We start from the raw sequence: 20,705 nt of genomic DNA on the forward strand, positions 1-20,705 counted from the left end.
TTTGTTTGCAGGCCCGCCGATGGCCTGTTTTGTCCTTAGCTTTTCCTAATTTGATAGTTCGTTCTGATAGGCTGGGGTTTTTTATGAATTCCGTTTTTGGCTGATACTTTCCTCTAAAAAGATACAATTCAAAGGGACTGTTTTAAATATACCGGCAAACCAGAGTCCTTTAAAGTTAAAATGGTTCCTCCTCATGTAAATGAACTTGAATTCTGTTAGTCTGTTCACAGACTTTTCCATTTTCAACTTAAAATCGTCAAGGACATAAACCTCCTTACGAGCAAAATAAAAACCGAGGGAGGCTGAAGAAAGTCGCTTTCATGCTCCTCGCCGCTCTCAAACGCTCGGCGCTTACATTAAAGAACAAAAAAGTGGGCCGTCAGACAGAGTGGAATTCTGTCAATAGTAATCAGAATTTCATGTGAACTAAGCAGGTTGCTATTATTGAAACAGTAAAAAAAACATCCTCGGGCAAAGTCATTTCTGTCACTAGAGACGAAATTCAATTAGTAACCTAAAATTAAAAGAAATTGTAAAAATATTATACCCCGATCATGAACGTGGACAAAAAATGGTAGAAGGAGATTGGTTTCATAACGTTTGTGGTTTCCTTTAAATTAAGCTTTCTTTACATTACATTTTCCTGTAAAAGCAAAATTTTGGTTTATGTAGAAGTAACAATATATTTTTGGTAAAATCCGGAAACAGGAATCCATACATATGTGCAATTAAAGATTCTGTCTATTTTTAACAATAGTCTCCGTTTCATTAGAATAAATAAATCGAAAACATCACCGTTGGGTCGAGCTTTATTATTCATGCAAGCCACAACGGTCTTTTGGCCTTGCAATTAAACTTTTGTCCGCTGAATTTAATTATTTTCCCCAAAACTAACGTTATACATATCGTTGGGTTAAAAGCTGTACAGTAAAATCTTGAAATCAAATCACTTTCCCTTGGAAATATATTTTCAGTCACATACTATCGGGTTATAAATATAAATCTCAACATCTCTGAATCCTACGATTTCAAGATAGCTGGCTTCATTTGTACGTCATCAAAACTATCCACAATAATTAATTAAAGATGAGATCTCCACCTTTCGATTTGTATTCAAATTAACACTACAGCAGTATTTTTAAGTTGAGATTGCTTGATAAGTGTGCCAGCTTGACTAATTGATCTGGTTAGGAACCCCTGGCTACTGTCAGATCGCATGAAACGGCAACTCCCACGAAACAAATTCTAATTTCTAAACACTATAAAACCATTACAGAAACTAACGCCTTGGGTTTAATTTTTTATATATATACAATTTTATAATGGTTTTCTTTAGCTTCTTAGTTGATACTGTGTCAAAACGGGCGCTAAAGCAACACTCGAACTGGAAGATTCCTTTTTTCCACTTCCTTGCAGGTTCGCAGTGTTGGAAAAGCGTTTTTTAAGCTGATAAGCTCGCCTGTATCGCCATGAAGGACTAAAACGGCGGGAAAATGCGCATCGCGCCAAGATACATTTTAGCGCCACTTTGTAACGCGGAAGGCGGAGAGTGCACAAAAATGGATTGAAAGCGCAATTGGCCTGAAACAAAATAAACAACAGTTTCAAGACCCACCAATTTTTCTGACAAAGTTTGCAGTAGTCAAAAATCTGCATCATCAGAAACCAGGGCATGGTACACGCGAGGAATACCACGAGCATGAAAGCGAGCGTCAGTGTTACTTTCCTTTCACGCTCCGACGCTTGGACAACAAAAACGTCGTCTGAATTTACACTCAGTCGTTTCAACTTGCTTGTTTGTCGTCGAAGCGAATAGACGATATGGCCGAAGAGGGCGGTTGTGATGACCAAAACTAAATCGACGTGACCACAGAAGACCTCATTTCTGAACGCTTCTCCCCAGTTCCGTATTACAAAGATGAGCAAGGCACAGTAACTGCACACAAAGACAACGCTGAAATAAACTTTTTTCTTGGTGATTCTTTGAGAGTACTGGATTGGTCGCGACACTGCTGTATGTCGGTCGAACGTTAGCAGCATTAAGAGAAGCATGGAGCAGAGAAGTAGATATGCTGTGGCACTCTGCATGTCTTTTCTGTTTATAGAGGATTTCTTTCCAAAGGCTATCGACAGATTATAATAAGCATCTGTCGGCTCCAGGGCGCTCCCGACCAGGAAATCTACCAAAGCCAGGCTAGCGACAAGAAGGCTTGTTGGGGATGGGCGAAGACATTTCTTTGGATCTTTCAGAAACAGGAAAATCACGAGACCGTTGGAAAAAGCTGTGATCAACGCCATTGAAATGTCGAGTATACCTCTCGTCAAGTAAACTTTGTAAATGAACTCACGATGCATATGCCAGCTGCCTTTCAAAAGCGAAGACGATTTTGTAGCATTAGACAGCGTTGAGTTTGTGGCGTTGAAATCCATGTCTTCTGCTCGACCCACAGGAGACTTCTGTCTGGGTTCCGTCGTTTTATCAGTCTTCTGTTTTGTTGTTTCGTCAGTTTTATACCTTTCTTGATCAATCAATCACATTCTGTTTCCTGCTGCATATTCGTTTCAATGTTTTAAAGTAACCGCGACCGACTTTTGTCTTGCTTTGTCAACTTGTCATTCAAAAATTTATCAATCTCGATAAAGTATATGAAATTATCGGAAATTAGGCCGCAACAGAACACTTAAAAGCAGGTGAACGTTTGATGGAAAATGACTCCTCTGAGACAGCTCGTGGAAAAATAGGTTTTCTGCGATAACAAAATATAGATACAAGTATTAGAGGCCGAAACAAAACAGTCCGAGGCCTTATTAAATAGTACGACAAGTTACCGATCTAACCCTGCAAAGTTTGATAGATTTGAGCTGGCGATATCGAAATCTTGATTTATAAAGACGGCGTGAAGATCCCCTCCTATCAAAATATCTTCAGGGTACAGACGATGCCGCCTTAATACTGATTTTTCAAAAATTGTTTTCAAAGTTCAAAAGATTCAATTTGCTTCATTTCAGTTTAATTTGTTCCCTATATATTTTGTAGTAATAACATATATGCTTGGGGCAACTGAATTAAAGCGCGCTTCCCCGCGACCGTTTCGTTTTCGTGGTCCAAATATTAATTGACCAAAACTTATGTGGTTTTAGGATATTCTTTAGCAGGAGCAGGAAGTTAGATCCGAGTAATAACCGTTATAAAAAAGTTATTTTTTTGTTTTAAAACTGGCTACTAGCGAATAACAAAATATCTTTCAAGAGTTGGCGGTATTTTCATGAGATGCATGAGGTCGCTATTTTTTTAGGTCAGAAGTTAGCTCGGAAGTTAATAATTGTTTTTATAAGTAAAATTAAAAAGTGGTCTTCCTGCCAACTTGCTTTTCTCTTTTCTTGCTTTCGTATATATACACTTTGTTTCGTTGCGTGTCAGCTTAAGATGAAATGTCTGGATTTTACTAAAATAACAGCGATAAGGATATTTTGACGAAGAAACATAATTCAGTCATGTGGGAGGGCATCGATTGGAGTCAACACTAATGACTTGGAAAAATTGCCTGGGTCTATTTCGCACTAAATATTGAACAGTGTGCTCCAACAAACTGGAATGATTCAAGTAACTTACTTTGTCGCGCTCGTGTCTGTAGCTCTGAAATGGTCTTTCTTGGGTTTTAAGTACAAGGTACAATCAAGTTATCTATCTTGAAGGGTTTTTTTGCTAGTGTACAGAAAGCATACAAATTGTCGTGCGTGTGTCAAAAATGAACAATAAAAATCCTTTCCTTTACTTCAACTACTGATGTAAATTGTAATTGCTGTCTGCAAATTGGAAGTAAACACAAACTTGATAGCCTTCGGCTCTTCCTGAAGACGTCTTTCTCTCCAAACTGTGGACTACTTCAGATGGCCGCTGGCGTAATTAGCGGCGACAACAGATCAAGCACTGACGTAGCTTCGCAATTTTGTTTTTTTTTTGGTTTACTAATATTCTCAAAATATCAAAGAAAACTGAGAGTTTCAAGTAATAGTCTAGTAAGATTTTTTTTTTCCTTTTTCCTGTGTGTGGTGCTCCCACGCATTATATCTCGTAACGGGATGCGAAAGCGTGATAACATCTGACAAAAGCAATAATTAAAAATACATATTTCAAAGAAAAAAAAATGAGCACTTTTATACTGGTATCGCAACATTTTTTAAAAACAGACAATGGTAACTCGAGGTTTGAAAGTCGCTAAAGTCAAGCAATTTTCACCATCAACGATTTTCGATGGTAATTTGAAAATTTTATTCTCGAAGTCTCATTTAATTGTTGGAAGATTTAAGCTAAAGCTCCAGTTCCCCTCTTCTCCAAACTCGGTTCTCTAGTCTTCGTTCCTTACTGCGCAAGTTTGAAGAGAGTTCCGTTGCAGGCTTGACTTTGATTGGTTTTAAAAACAATTCAAAATGAGCGGAAGTAAAGACCAGTGACTCAATTTAGTCACGTGTTTGTCAGTTAGGCATGCGCAATTCAACTGTAAGTTCTTTGCTCGTTTCCCGACCGCTGGTCAAGGGGAACGAAGACTCTGGGTACGAAGTTATCACTTCTACTGCATCCGGTAGGGCCGCTGGGGCTCGGAACACGAGATCAGAGCCTGTGTGGTGAAATAAAGGAGATATTTTCACATGATCTGGTTCGTCGTGTCAACCAATCAAATCTTGTAAATTGCAGATTAATATCAGAGGTGAAAGAGAAATTACCAAACACAGCTGAGGAAGGGGAATTTCTACTCGCTGGTGCCCTCTTCACTACTCACTTGATCTTCCGGCCTCAACAAAAAAATTTTCAGATTAGACCACAATGCAGTTCACCAAACTACGCAACCGCGAATTCTTTCTCAATCACCAAACTGCAATTTTATTCAATTTCCATGCTAATCAAATGGCTATTAATTATCTCTTGAAATAAATGTTTCGTCCCTTTTGTATTTGTAGTGCAAAAAAGTGGAGGCTAGGATTCAGTCAAAACACTTAACATAACAAAGGACAGGAAAGCAGACGAATTAAAAGCACAAAGACAGACATCACTGAAGGGAGTTTTCTATTCAGGCTAGATTTGAAATATCTGTCAACATGATTTCATCGTAGTTCACCTCAGCAGAACCTAGCTAAGGTAATGTTTGATTTCACCTTTAAAGAAAAAAAATTCAACGAGTTTTCAAATAACACATTTACTGTCTACTGGATCTAGCTGGAACACAGAACTCTCTCAAGTGATGTAATTCAAAGTATAATGATCGACTTCTTCCTTTTTAAAATTCAATTTGTTTTCAAATCAGTCATTACTAGCCACTGATGTTTGAGGGAGAAGTCTTCCCGGCCGAAACGCAGTCTGTTCAAACCTACATGTCATTCTCCCTAGCTCGACGTCCCATTTAAATTCGATTCGTGAATTTTAAGCCTCTTCTTGAATCTTTGTCGACGTCGGCGAGGTAATAAGAAAAAAACAGTCACCCACAGGGATGTGCTTCCAGTAAGTTAGTTAAGCAAGATAATGTATTTTAAAATGAGATTTACCAGTAATTATACCCTTACTTGTAACGTGTACATTTTCTTTACTGTTATCCAGGTGGTTAGAGTTGTTGTTCTTATGCACTGACACTTGGAATCTCTTTTTTCACTTTTATCTCTCTTCATCTTTTGTACTGTAGATGTATTCTGATCTGTTCTTTAAATGTAATGATGTAAATTTCAATTATCTTTTTGCGTTCCTTATCCGGCATCTTGTGTTGAATCTTTACTGATTTTTGTTTGACCAGTTGTACTTGGAAATTACACCTTCTTTGAGTTTTACCGATAATTAATTTTCTCATGCAAACAGACCAAATTGAAACTTTCTGCCTGAAATGCGATCTGATTTTTTTCCTTTCCTCTTGCTTCTCGTTCTGTCGACAAGAGACGATTACATTATAGTCTCTTGCTGTCGAGGAATCAAACGAAACAAAATCATTGGGTTGCACTTGTGAAAGCTAAAAATGGCTTTTTTTTGGCTTTTTCTCGTAAAAAAAATCGTATCAAAATTATATTACGAAATTTACATTTTGATTAATCTGTTAATTATTTGACCATAATTTCATGGAATTTCGAGGAACATATACATTGTCAATTATTTCTGTAATCAGCATTTCAGCTTTGAATGAGACTGCAGTGACAAATTTTTAACCAGATTTCCGCATGAAATAAGAGATTCGTTAGTGGTTATATTTTCTTTCGAGTTAATGAACAAAAGTATTAGTTTCTAAACTGAAATCATTGAGCTGCGTATGCAGGCAAATAAAAGACAGTACTTACCTATATTTATCGAAGGTAAATTAACCGCTGTACTAAGTTAGTGAAGCAGACGTTTTGTGTGCTAGCCCCTGACCAGAGCAAAGTGCAGATACCGGACTTTTTAAGGGAGTGGTGGTTGGTACATTGGGGTTGTAGAATCAATGGAGCACGCCCCCCAAATGTTGCAATTTGAGAATTTTAATATTGAAAACTGCTACACCAGAAATACTAGTAATGCGGCAAAGTAGAAATTACAATGAGGTACCTGTCCAGAGGGTTTGTCTTTTTTTCTGCAATCATTGTTATAATCTTTATTGATTTTTATTTTATTTTTGCTTCTCCATATGAGGGATGGCTAGCCACCCAATCCACCCCTTCCCCCCCCCCTAAAATAATTTTTTCTTCTTGAGCCAGTTTTTGTAACCTGTCATTTCCAATCACGTGACTGGAGCCAATCGATCGGATCCGATAGAAGCCGAAGCCAGAGTAGTCAGAGTAAGGCTTGATACTGATCGCCTCGGGGTCGGAAAACGGGAAAACTACAAACTATGACCACGATTAAACAACAATATGTATTTTTTTTTATTCAGAAATATTTCCGGAAACCTGCGTCTTTAGGGTATTGGATTTGTAGCCGTCTACACCAAAAGGTTTTCAAATTCCCAGTCATTTAAATCCAGGAACATTCAAACTAAAAGGTTACCCTGGAGACGGAAAAATATCCGGATTCATTTGACAAATTTGTTTGCAGTGAAAAACATTGCTGGATTAACATTTTGCAGACAGAAATTATCACTTAAGATTTTGGTTCCTCAAATTCTCCAGAAATTGACGCGTCCAAACCAGGCCGTTTTCATTTCGGATTCGCCTACCAGTGTCAGAAACGGCGAAACGAATTCGGTATCCAAACATTTGCCACGAATCAGGAATTATTTTTTAGTGTGAACGGGAATCGAACCGGCAAACAGAGCACTGTTTTTAGGGTGATTTTCAAGATTTTTTACGGCTAATATGACGCAGGAAAACAACGTTAAATTAGCTAGTGCTATTTCTGAAGTAAGTCTTGCTCAGCGCCTAGCGGGATCATTGTCCTGCTGTGAAAGAGGCATAATTTTATTTCCTATCCGAATTATTATCGTTGCGTTGTGACTGTTGTGAGCACGATATATTTTTGAAGCCACTGCTCTTAGAAAATAAGAAAATAAGAAACAGCTGTTTCAGTTGTAGAGCACAATTTAACAAAAGGTATAAAAAACAGTTTGCACATTTCATTTTAGAGTAATTTGAAAGTACTTTTGCGCGCAGTGCAACCCCCTAGTGTACTCTCCAAGACTAAGAAAAATAACCAAAAATTTGGGATAAAAAAAGCACCAGTTTCGTGACTTGTGGGGGTTTTGTCATCTAGAGGCAATGTGTTGTTTATATTAGGTCCAATTCAATTAAATGAGGAATTTAACGAGGATCATTTTCAGTTATCTAAAGCACGGTGGTGTTTGTATACCCCATGTGGACGTTCGCCTGATGATACAGCTTGCTTTTTCTTGAATTTAGTTTCCTGCGAAATCTCAGTTCCGCAACAGAAACTCTTATTAACCAATAAAGGCAAAATCACCTCTTAGGAAAGTTTTGTGTTTGGTAAAGGGGATTAGCATGCAGTAAGCATGTAAAGACCTTAACAACATATCAGTCAGATTGTTTTCCAGCTTATTCCAAGCATTTATGTCTCTTTTCTGTATTTTAAAAAGATAGATAAGCTTGTCCAAAAACTTGCACTGTATCAGTTTCTGATTTGCCCCTTAGGGCCGAGATAAACGGAGATAATTATAACATAATGCTGTCACTGGTATGTGTATCGGTCAGTTTGAAATGTCTAACACTACGAAGCCAGAAGTGGGTACATATTATTCATCTGTTTTTTTGTATTTTTTTTTTTATCTCAAATCCTTTGTGGATAGGTGATTCAGTTACAAGGTCACCGACGAAAAAATTGGCTGCCAAAATGAAAACATCAACAAATTGTTCCTGAAGATTCATAGGCGTCGCTGAATCTTTTCAGTCTTTTCAGTATTAAATGTCTTAAACGATTAGACCTCTAAAATTGGGATTAGTGATTAAATGATAAAAATAGGACAAGCGTGTGTTTAATGTTCACGTTGAGAGCAGATGATCGCACACACAATACACATTTGTGGAAGGTCAGTAATTCGTGGTCACAATCAATTTTAAAGATCTAAACGTGATGAGACCGCAAATCACCTCAAGAGCGTCGTTTACCACATGTCGCGTTTTACTAATAAAATATTTGCATTCGACTACCCCTTCAGACCGGAGACATTCTACTGCTGACAAAGAACCTTAAATATCGTGCCTTTTTCCGTTCTTGTCAATTCTCGAACCTGCCTGGCAGACAGACATTTCTGGGTGGGTAAATCTGTGACACATGATTGTGATTCCGTAGTACACCGCACCCTTAAAATAAGGCTTTCCGTGTTTATCAAAGCCATCTATCCTGTCAAATAATTAACACTTTTTCATCGTGAACCAGTAAAATCCACAGAAATCCACTAGACACTTTGCGGCCCACGGCGATTTTAAAATTTAAAGGGGCGAAACAGGAAATTCCATTTTCCATTCGCGCACGCAACGTGAAAGTCGTCAAACGTTGTTCGCTGTTTTCCTAACCGTAGCGCATTTACCTGCTGCTAACGTGTTTTCTCTCTGGATATCACTTGGTTCTTGTTGAATCATCAAGCCAAGGTAGACAGTTGTTATTTGGATTTTCTTATTTACCCCAGGGTGTTTATTTTGTTTGCAAATATATCATATCAGAGAAGACGCGCTTAACTTGGAGAGAAACAACACTTAAACCAAAACTGTTACGCATCTTTGCGGAAAAATGATTGTTTATATCATCATGATTGGGCTTATCGACGGCTTTTATCGCAAAGACAAGACGTTGACCTGACATTCATTTACAGATACTATAACTATGATAAATCAGGTCCAGCCAAGCAATTTCACTTCCCTTGCATTGACGCGCAGTGCATGCGAACTATCTTTCTGTAGTCTCGCTCATAGACTAAAGCAATCGATGTTCCATCATCACTGGCGTCTCAACAACATAAACTGATCCCACTAACAACGCGTCTTTTGTTTTCCAGGGTTATAAAAGTTCACGGTGAAACCGCGTCACTATACAAACTGCAGTGAAGAAGCGTCGCACAATTTTGACTTGACAATATGGCTGCAGCGTTCATCTCGATTGTGGTTTTCGTTCTTTTTCAGTCATGCACATGTGCCAACTTCAAAATACCTCCTAACCCTCTCCTGGAAAGCGCTGAGGGTGAGTGAAATTCTTATTTCTTTTCGTTATTTATGGTTATGGAAAATTGTACCAAATATCATGTTTCGCCCTTATGGTGCAGTAAGGTTTGAATGCAATGCAAGATATTACCTAATTGTCTTGTACCATTCCTTAATTTTCCTCTCTCTCAGAAAGGAACTTTTTTGTCATCTGTTTCAGCAATCTCAATATTTCCCCTTGACTATTTAATTTCTGAGTAAATTGGAACATTAAATAACGATCAAATACATTACAGTCTTTATGGTGATTTATATAGCGCGCAAACACTCCAGTAAGACTCCAGTGGTTCTGTAGGAAAATTCGCTTTCGGTTTGGCCATAAAATGAACTGTTTTAAACTAAAACTGTTCGCTATTTGCACTTCCCCAACATTGTGTTTAAACAGCATTTTTTTCAAGTTCTACGCATCACTACTTGCTCATGTTTCATCGCTCCAAAGTTGACCGTTCATTGCACCTCTTGTTGTCGGCTAGGTCATGTTATTCAAGATGACTGTGTTGCATGCAGAACAAAATTATCGTGATACTACGAAGCCGGAAAGGATGACAGATCGTGACGGATATATAGACAGTCAGTGAAAATGTTAACCAAGCGACACAGATCGCACTCCTTCAAAGTTAAATTTCCATCTATGATTGTCATAACGTGGCTGTAATACCAAAACTCGTTGTTAGTCATATAGCCTCTGAAAAATTTCATCTGTAAAGAAATATTTTTAGGTGTACACATGTGAAAACCGTAATCAAAGAATACTGCCTAAAATGATGCAAATAGCGTGATCTTATCTCATGTTACCTCTAGCTCTGAGGGCTGACAAACATCTTCGTCACGGAAGCCGCGTGCCACGATCACGAAAACTTTAGCCAAATCTTAATCATTTATGTATTTTAAAATGTTGTTGTAGCGCTATTTTTTAAAAGAGTGATACAGTAAAAAAGCTGCGTGTAAGAAAAGAACCTGGCGGTTTAAGAAAATGCTGACGGAAATTTGCCATTTTAAACCCAAAAATACCAGACCTTGTTTAGTCAAGCAAGATCACTCAGGTTCTTATATGTGGGTTACAGTTAAATTATGATAAACATTTAACCTAGGAGTGTGACATTGGGATTGCAAATTTATATCACCAGAAAATACATAATACAGTGGTAAATAAATACTGTATATATATTGAAGGCCAAACCCAAGTTTATTTATTTCTCTGTTAATCAACTATATCTCCTTCATAGAAATTAAGAACCTAACTTAGTCTAAATTGCCAATAGCTACCCCACAATACAAGGACCTATTTTGCCAGACTTCCAAAAACGGAGTTTCTTACAAGCGCGTTTTTCCTGTAGGTAGTTTGAGTATGTGCATACATAGCAGAAATGGCCATTTGAAGAAAACTTGACAAGTTCGATGATCGTTGTTTTCTTTTTGTCGACAGGCATGAAGTGTCTGTACGAGGATTCAGTCTACAATCCGTGGCAGCGTTTTGTTAATGAGAAGTGTACTGGGTACTGCACTTGTAACGGGAGGAGTGGTGACGTGGGATGTGTTTCTTTGTGTCCTCCAAGCCCCGTACCTTGGTGCTCCCAGGGAGAGCTCCCTGAGACCCGCAATGAACCGGTTCCGGATATTCTTGACCCACTAGGCAGATGTAGTTGCAAGCGAAAGTCTTGTAACCCACGTCCTAACCTTCCGCCTCCGCCTCCCCTTGGGGGATCTATGGAACATCACGGTGAGTAAATTATATTAGCACCAGCTTTATTGTCCTCACGTTTCACGAGTGGTGGGGCGGCTCCAAAGCAAAATCAAGAACGCTTCCAGCAGGAAACAAGGAACTCAAGGAAATCATGAGAGTATAGCATTAAACGAATTCTATTTTTCATGTGCCATTTCATGATTTCTTTATTTTTTTTATTTTATTTTATTTTATTTTATTTTTTTCCATGTTCTATTTTATGATTCAGTTCATTTTGTACTCTTATTTGGTTATTCTTGCCCGTTATGTTTAATATTCTTGTTCCCCTTTACTTGAAGTCAGAATGTCTGTGCTACCTTAATCTCTGCATTTTCAACTTAAAAACAGCCTTTTCTAGCTTTTGTATTTTAGAGTTTTATCACTCACGTTTTGTAATGCTTTGTGCATATACAGTTACATATTTTTATCGCTTTTCTAATTCTCATACCTTAAAAGACATGAGAATAGACCATATTTGTATTTTCGGTATTAGACGGCTGGAACTAGCTTGCAACTGAGACTAATGCGGGGAGTCTTTTCAAAAGCAAATAGAATTGATTTCTTTTTAGTGATATTTCCCCTATGAGCCTCCACTGCAAGCTAGTTCCAGTCCAATTCCAGGAATACGAATATCATCTATTAGAAAAGCGATAAAATATGTAAATTTTACCCATAGATACATATATATTTTTAGTCACTGTTTTTGACTTAAAAATGACCTCAAAGAGGTCGCGATGTCGTTTTGAATATATCGCTGGTTTTGATCTTAAAATGTGTTTCGAAGAAACTGCTTATTAGGAAGACACTTTCCTACAGGAAATTGGATGATCGATCGCGCAAAATGCCTGGATATCGTTAATTATTCATAGCCGGCGAAGCGGTAAATTTGAATGTGAACACATGTTGAATAGGTCAGAATAATAGAGAAGGACCCAAATTGGCCAAGTTGAGTCCTGTGAAGAAAATCGCTTTTCTGATTTCCTGAAGTTCTAGCACGGCTTTTGGAAGAGTAATGATTAAACTACAATTTGAGCAGTAAACCAAAGGAGATTTAGAAAGTATAAAGACTATCTCTTGGCAGTTGAAAAACAGCCGAATTGCGTCTCTCTCTTTTCATCATCCACAGTCATCCCAGAGTGCAGAGGCCGCGTTCCAAATGAATGGTTTATAAACGAGAAGTGCACTGGACGGTGTCGTTGCCGGTTGAGTGGCATCGTTTGTGTTTCTCTCTGTGCACAGATGAGAGTCAAATGCTCTTCAGATGCCGAGATGGAAACCTATGACCAGCCAATGGATGATGTGGGCCGATGCACGTGCAAGCGAGAGAGATGCGTGGAAAAAATCGGGGTCTGGTAAGAACGATATCGGGGAGCATCATCACGGGTACTCCCACAAACTGTAGAAAATGGTCCCTCCGTCAGCACAACTAAATCTGTAGATAATGGCCCCTCCGTTAACAGAACTAAAACTGCAAATAGCGGTTCCTTCGTTAACAGAATTTAAACTTTCCTAGGAACTAAGAAGATGGTAGACGGATAATTTTTAATTAATCCATAAATTGTGTTTCCAATCATGAAATTTGTTAACGTAACCCCTTTCCCGTCCTCACAGCTGTTAACCACCCTGAATTTGTTCTACAAAATCGAATTATTCTTGTCGGATTTGGGAAAATTCCTGGGGAGCCTCCCATATAAAAAGTAAGGGGGTGCTCGCCGTATCTTTTAGGGGTTAAAAAAAGCGGTGTGGTACTTCTTAGGGTGTTGAGCCTCATAATGTCCACAGCGGGAGTTTTCACGGAACCTTTTGCGGTACGGTATTAAACGGAAAACAATTGTTGTTTTATTGGTACCTCTGAGGGGTGAAAAAAATTTCAAGCCACGTGGTACCTCTTAGGGGTTCTTTTCAAAATTTTGGACGAGCATCCCTTCCTTTTTATATGGGAGTCCCCCACCCCCCCCCCCCCCACCCCGGGGAAGATCCACCTCCTTGTGAAATATCATACATACGATGAGTTCCATTCCATCTCTTAGCTTAGCCATGTTGTTAACGAAAAATACATTCACTAAATGTTTTGCTGATCAATACCAGGGCAGCTGATAATATGCAATGAAAAATACAGTTGCTTTCTGTATACTTTGATAAGCAGGGACAAAAATTTTGTTATGATTTCTTTTTTTTCTGTTCACCATTAAAAAAAAGCGCTAACCTGCTTGCTTGGTTTATTTTTTTGTAGATTGCAACTTTGATGGCCAGAATCCGGCAACATGTCGTGATCAATAGTTTTTGTTAAGAATGAAGAAAGCAGTTACAATTAGAACAGCAGACATTGTAGTATGTAATAATAGTCATAGCTTAGTGCGTTCAGCCCTGCGTAGCTATGTTAAATATCAAATATTATCAAGTATGTTATCGTCATGATTTGATTAATCACTTAATTAGGTTATACTCTGAAGTTTATCAGGACACGCGGACATGATGACTTTACCTGTTTCTCTTGATTAGCTTTATAATTGATGACGGATGTATTCCTGTTAAATGAAAATAAAAAATGCAAGGTAGCCCGAAGTGTTTTCTCTATTGATGATGGACTTCTTCTCTTGGAGTGAAACTTCATGCGCTTAAAGCTGTACACTAAGTGTCCTGTGAACAACAGAACTAATGAACCACTTGAAACAACTATACAGAATAATTTCGTCATTCATTTAAAGCAAATGCGCTATGTATGCGCGCTCATGGAACGAGAAGGTCGCGCGGGAAGTGAGGCTTGTCGAGACAGAAGTGAGGCTTGTCGCGTGAGAAATGAGGCCTGTCGCGCGGGAAGTGAGGCTTGTCGCGCGGGAAGGTTTCTTGCTTGCTCCGCGATCCATGCAAGCGCGGCGTGTCTTTTTATCAGGTTTTCTTCTTTAGACTTTTGCAACAAGGCAGGAATCTTTTCGACAAATCTACATGGAGTATCAGCTGCTTGAAAGTAATGCTTTGTCTTCTCGAGAAAGGAGTCAGAAAAAGGAATGTAATTAGCTATTTTAAAACATTCAGAAAACTGATATGGTAGATCAACTTAGGCTGTGGGTGGACGAGGAACACAGCCCAAGGCAACGAATTTTCAATATAAAAGTGCAAGGATTCAAACAGTATTAGAGTCATAAAGACAACTTCTTCTGTAACAAACCTATGAGCATTTTTACGTTAGAGCAAATCAAAGAGAATTGCATTTAGTCGTCAAAAGTAAGGGCCGCCACGAAGCTCTTCGGAACGTCTCACAGGAATGGCTGAGAAAATGATATACAAACAATGGTAACAAGGGACCCTAGCCCAAAAACAACAGAGTTTCGTGCTGACAAGATCCAATGAAATTAGAGGTTCTAGGGAGCTTCATGATAACAGAAAGTAAATGCCAAGTAATTTCAAATATAAAGTCCATGATATATGAGAAAAGTTCTTTATCCTTGTAACATGTAAACTGTTCTCGATTTTCATTGTTACGGAGACGAAAAGAACGATATTGTGCTGTTTGAAAATTCCAAGGTATTATGTAAATTTAACCTTCTGCTAGAACTGAAATTGCAAAGACAAACCGACCTGTGGGGTTAAAGTATTATAAATTAAACTTGCATAGGTTTTTTCTGAAAAAAGAATCATTTACCTAGACTACACCATAACTGGCCCCACTCCCTTAATTGTCGGAGAAATTTAATTAATTTGATTAAATAGCCTTTTCATTGCACCCTGTGCGTTTGGAGCTAAAAAAAAAACAATAATCTGTAAAATATCAAAATGATCAATTATACCTCCGATATAACATGCTCTGCACGTGATATTATAATTTGAATGTAAACAGTGTCTATTGTGATACTTTCCCTGGGCAAAACTTTGTTTTACTGGAGGTGATTCACACAAAAGCTCGGCCCATAGCGACAACGATTAAATTACATTTGTTTTCTGGCCTGCGAAATCACGGATTTAAAATCAGATTTCAACTGGATTTTTTTCAAGAAGCCATTCTTACTAATGTTTCATGGCAATTTGGATATATCCTGAGTGGGCAATACTTGCCTACTTTGCAATTGTGGTGTAACTCATACAGTAAATATGAATACCGTTATTGAACAGTTTTCCCAATTAAAATGATATTTCTGGTCACGCTGTGAATAATGAAGGGACTTTTTAAAAGTCCCTAACCATGGGTACTTTGTCATATGGTTTTCTTTCTTACCTGTGTAATGATAATAAAATTTGTAAGGGTATTGAAATTGTAACGTGGGGTCTTGACGGAAATAAATATTTCATCTCCGTACCTGTACTGTTCTATTTGCTGCTATTACTTTCACTGTTTTCACCAGATACTAACTTGAACCGAAGGGCTTGTAACGGTAGGTGAAACATATTTCTTCCGCTATAATTTAAAAGTTCATCTTTTTGAGCTTCAAATTGAAAACGTATCCAAGAAGACAGGTCTAGAAATAAGTTTTATCAGTGGATGATTTAGTCAGCTACGGTTTTTGAAATCTTTGTAGACTTTGTAATCTTGTAAACTCACGAAAATAGATTTGGAGTGTTTCAGGAACTGATTATACGTTTAGAATCTCTTCACAAAGTTCTGGAGTTTTGAAAATAGGTTCGCCAAAACCACAGAAACATATCCAAGTCTTCTCTGATTGGAAGTGTAATTAAAACAACACGGTTAAAGAATGCTTTGATTTGAGGTTCAATCGTTGATCACGACTTAAATATCGACCGAGAAAAACCATACTATACTCAGATCTTGAGCACCTAGGGAAAGCTCAATGTCCTTAATTTCAAATCAAGTTTACTAATATGTACATTAAATTATTCAGCCTTTACGTAAGCATTAGAAAGAAAACGATAACATGTAAACTTTTTTTTCGCGGTACTTATGTGTGAAGTTCTTGTTCAAGTCCACGAACTGCTATTGTTTATTTGATTAACAAAGTGACGATCTGAGAAAGTTGTCTCAAACTAGCCAACCTTTCTCAGTGTAATTGAACATGACTCATAATTACGGAGTGATTAAACAATAAGAAAAGGTTTATGCAATTAATACGCATGTTCTCATTCCTTTGTTTTATTTATTTTCACTCTATATAGATATACAATGCGCCTGACAGTCTTAACTACTTTGGCTGTGGTATTTCTTATTGCTCTGGCAGGTCAGTAAGTAACAAGGTCAAACTAACAACCTTATTACCGTAGGTACTCGTGATGTTTATAAACTGGCCCAATTTGAACGTTAAAACAATTGTTTCGGATGTTAATGCATGCATGTCAATCTTGCATGCATTCGGTCCATTCGGGCCTTGACGCAGAAGATGAAAACTTGTTTAGACATTTGAACAGTTTATGCTTCCGCTGACGCTTGTGGAAGATAAGATGTTCGCAGCCTCCTTGACTTTCTATCGTCTAATATCCAACCCGTGCTCGTGGAATAATGACTAGTCTTAATTAAACATGAATTAAAACAATACTCTTTTTCTTTTCAACAGCGGTAGAAGCATGGAGACTTGGATTCTCAAAAAAGTCCAGGGGTAAACTACATACTTTGATATCATCGAGGTCCCGTCCACTACGCCGAAAAATTTGAAAACGTAGCCTTGTTTCTACGGTTAGGCCTCCCGTCCACACCAATCCGTCACGAAAACGGAGCTTTTCGAAAACGCTCTTCAAACTGGAGGAATTTGAAAACGTCGGCTTTGCGTTTCCGTGTGGACGGAAAACATTTTGAAAACGGAGCTTTTCGAGAAGAGTGACGACACGATAATCATGTGATTTCCCTGGGCGAGTTTCCTCAAACACAAATCCAAAATGACCGATGATTGTTGCGTTTTCAAATTTCCCCGCACGGGGCCCAAGTTTGTAGCTCGTTATTCATTTCTGGTCCTTTTTGCTTCGTTATTACCTCAGCAGTGTTCTTTCCATGTTTCTTTCCAGTTACAGGTGATTTTCACACCACAGAAAAGTACTTTGTGTTGACACAGACTCTATAAGAAATCAAGATTTATTTATTTCATATGGGAATCTTGTTCGCCCACTCTTGAAATAAACGGCAAAACGTTTTCTCGAAAACAGTGCCAAGAATTTTGATAACGCCGCTGAAAAGTCGCCGCAAAGATCTCGAAATGTTCGCTTCCAGACAAAAAAAAATACATCTTCGGACGTTCTACCAGTAAGAGGTTTGAAGGTAATTCAAATCCAGGTTCATTCGCAGAATAATGAATACGTAAACTTTTAAATAGGGTAGCCCGTTCAGCTCTAAGGCTGGCCTCTAAAGGGGCCCTGTATCTAAACGTTATACAGATTAAAAGCCTAAAATACAATAATAAAACTTAAGAACATTTACAACCTACTAGCAAAATTATAAGATAGTTATTTAGAAAACACCCTGTAAGATAGCCCGCATTAAGAGCCGTAAATACCGGCACATTAAGTAAACAAGACAAGCCGTGATTCAAACTTAGGTAATGTAATAAATATAGATTATTTGTATTACTCTCTTATGTAATGCAGAGTAACTCTTATCATTCTTTTACTTTATCTTGGTTCTTTGTCTTAATTTCCCCTCACAGGAAAAAAAAGACCTGCTAAACCTGCCAAAACGACAGAATCAACCTCGGAAACAGCAGCCCTGAAATTGTCAGTACCGGAACCAGCAGTCCCAGAATCGGAATCGACCACGGCCCCGACTTCGGCCCCGGCCCCGACTTCGGCCCCGGCCCCGACTTCGGCCCCGGCCCCGGAATCAGTAGTCCCAGAATTGGAAACCCAGGAACCAGTAGTCCCGGAATCAGCAGTCACGACTACGGCCCCGACTACGGCCCCGGCGCCGGAATCAGTAGTCCCGGAATTGGAAACCCCGGAACCGGTAGTCCCGGAAACAGAAGTCCCCACTCCGGCCCCTACTCCGGCCCCAGCCCCGGAATCAGTAGCCCCGGAATCAGCGGGCCCGGAATCGGGATTCCCGGAATCAGCAGCAAACAACATAAGTAAGTGGAAATCTATTCTTATCAGGTGGCCGCCGTGTTCACAATGCAGCGTTTAACTAGGAACCTTTTGGTCCCCTGTCATCCACTGCTGAGCCAAACGAGCCAGACGAGCCACTCAATATATTGACCTAGGACTTAACGCATATATAGATTATTCCTCGTTCTTTAATCAACTGCCGAGCCAAACGAGCCACTTAATGTATACACCTTAGACTTAACGCATAATAGATTATTCCTCGTTCTTTCATCCACTGCCGAGCCAAACGAGCCAAACGAGCCAAACGACCCACTAAATATATACACCTTCAAGAGTGGCCCTGTATTGTGTAGTTGCTGGATAAAATACCTGTTTTAATAATCTACGTCGAAAATAATTTCCATGTAGACTCATGATTATTCTGATGGTAATCAGTGAAATACACTAGAAAAGGTTTGAATGTGGGTTTTTATATGATTGTGATTTCTCCTTTTTTCGCCCAAAGCACAATCAATATTTGAAAAAGTAGTGGATAACGTGGTTTACTCACTGCAGGGCAGGTAAGTGTGATCCCAGGAAAAGCTGGGGTACGTACCGATCTTCTATTACAGTTCCGCGTACTGGAGTCTCCTATATATATATGATTTTATTATATGGCTGTGTCTAACAAGGACTGGGAACTACAGAATTTACGAAATTGATAATGACTACGGGCAGAAGCCATAATGGCTCCTGCCGTGGGCTAGATTTTCTCATCTTGACCGGCATCTAGACCGGTTACATTTTTCGGTGAAAAAAGTTGCAAACTAAAAAAAAATTTTGACTATTTTCTTCTAAAAAATATCAGTAGAAGTGCCAAAAAGACTGATGAGAAAAAAAGTAAACAAGAGGAGCAAACTTTTAAGATTTAAGTTCAGCTCATCGCCGTTCGCAAGCAATATGTCATCTAGTACAAACTAGTTACATTAAACGAATGAATTTTTTTTTGTTTGCCATATAATAAACATCTTATTAACCGAGCTTACTCGGTCTGTATGGGAGAATCTTGAACTTGGTTTTGTGTACAGACCTCACTGCGTTCAGTCTGTACTCACGACCTCGGCCAAGATTCTTCCATACAGACCTCCTGCTCGGTTAATAGGAGCTAAGAGTAAATCGAAAAAAAGTTTTAAGATATTTTCTCTAAGTAAACGCGCTGCCCCTGGATCATTGAGTTGTGTTCTTGGGCAGACATTTTATTCTCACAGTGCAGCGTCTCCCCCCACCCAGGTTTATAAAGAGATTGCCCTTAAGTTGTTAGATCAACATGTAACAGCCCTGCAATGCAATGGACTAGCATCCCATCCCGGGAGACTAGTGATAAACAAAGTTTATCACCAAAATCTTATATATAAGACCAATGATTCCTCCGACTGAGAGACTGGAGCACAATTTCCCGGGAGATATTTCATATAAAAACGACGGGGGTGCTCATCGCACCCTTAAGGGGTTAAAAAAAAGGGGATTTGTACCTCTCAGGGTGCTCAGCCTCAAAAGACCCAAAGCGGGAGCTTTTGCAGTACCTTTTAGGGTATTGGGACAAAAAAAAAGTATGACAGGAGATAATGTGTTGTTTTAGAATTGGTACCTCTTAGGGGTGAAAAATATACTTCAAAGGACACTCACAGAGCAGGATCTTTTCTTAGGGGTTCTTTTCAAAATTTCCGACGAGTACCCCCTCCCCCCCCCCCTCCGTCCTTTCTATATGGGAGTTCCCCCGGGGTACAATTTACCTTTCCTGTATAATAACATCTAATTAACTTACTTTAAATGCATTCAGAATTTGTCACACTTATGTCCCCGTTTGTTTACTTTGCAGGCGTTAGCCGCCTTGTTCTAGAATAACGTGGATCATGAAAAATAAAATAAAACGAAGAAACAGGAATGATTAGAGATGTGATTAGAGTATAGAAGATGTGGAATAAAGATCCACTAACGAAGGAATGTCTTTTTTTTGTCTTACTTATGTTCAAATCGATTAGTTATTTGTTTTACCAAAGTGTGGGTTAAAGTGACTGGCAACAGTTTCCAGCACTTTCCAAGACGTAGATTTCAGTGATGAGTCATCTTAACCACTCTTTATCAGTTGTCGACACAATCATGGTATCAAAAAAAACTGCCCAATCATTGGTGAACATGTTGTTCTCATTTTTCGTGCCACAATAGGTAGCTAAAAACACCCTTAATTTTAGCTTTAAATCAAAACCTAGCCTTGGTGACCCCTATTTTTATTATTATCAAATTTTGATCAGCCGGATAAAACTCGACTTTTGGCAAAGTTTTAAAAATTCTGTACGTGGGTTTCGAAATT

At 38.6% G+C, this 20,705-nt stretch overlaps 2 protein-coding genes and 1 long non-coding RNA gene across 3 annotated transcripts; 2 read left to right on the forward strand and 1 right to left on the reverse strand.

The window, feature by feature from the left end:
- Positions 1 to 585: 585 nt before the first annotated feature.
- On the reverse strand, positions 586 to 3,308 carry LOC110056456 (trace amine-associated receptor 1-like). Its single transcript, XM_020762937.2, has one exon. It carries the CDS (start codon positions 2,428 to 2,430, stop codon positions 1,333 to 1,335), a length of 1,098 nt encoding a protein of 365 aa, XP_020618596.1. The 5' UTR covers positions 2,431 to 3,308; the 3' UTR covers positions 586 to 1,332.
- A 5,592-nt stretch (positions 3,309 to 8,900) lies between these two features.
- Positions 8,901 to 13,945, forward strand: LOC110056510 (uncharacterized). Its single transcript, XM_020763007.2, has 5 exons — positions 8,901 to 9,051; positions 9,456 to 9,637; positions 11,084 to 11,377; positions 12,507 to 12,732; positions 13,614 to 13,945. Coding segments are annotated over exons 2-5 (624 nt in total). The 5' UTR covers positions 8,901 to 9,051; positions 9,456 to 9,534; the 3' UTR covers positions 13,615 to 13,945.
- Positions 13,946 to 18,099: 4,154 nt separating this feature from the next.
- Positions 18,100 to 20,334, forward strand: LOC110056511 (uncharacterized). Its single transcript, XR_016201972.1, has 3 exons — positions 18,100 to 18,378; positions 18,861 to 18,915; positions 20,214 to 20,334. It is a non-coding gene; the product is annotated as an uncharacterized LOC110056511 (long non-coding RNA).
- Positions 20,335 to 20,705: the final 371 nt, after the last annotated feature.

This window comes from Orbicella faveolata, unplaced genomic scaffold (assembly GCF_042242905.1).
Source record: "Orbicella faveolata isolate gen_17 unplaced genomic scaffold, um_ofav_v1 contig_35, whole genome shotgun sequence".
Taxonomy (NCBI): Eukaryota; Metazoa; Cnidaria; class Anthozoa; order Scleractinia; family Merulinidae; genus Orbicella; species Orbicella faveolata.

Excerpts from the sequence above, each read along its gene's own strand:
- LOC110056510 (XM_020763007.2), top strand. The coding sequence starts at position 9,535 with ATGGCTGCAGCGTTCATCTCGATTGTGGTTTTCGTTCTTTTTCAGTCA. Across the intron at positions 9,638-11,083 it reads TCTCCTGGAAAGCGCTGAGG|GCATGAAGTGTCTGTACGAG; the intron begins GTGAGTGAAATT and ends TTTTGTCGACAG. Across the intron at positions 11,378-12,506 it reads GGGATCTATGGAACATCACG|TCATCCCAGAGTGCAGAGGC; the intron begins GTGAGTAAATTA and ends CATCATCCACAG.
- LOC110056456 (XM_020762937.2), bottom strand. The coding sequence starts at position 2,430 with ATGGATTTCAACGCCACAAACTCAACGCTGTCTAATGCTACAAAATCG.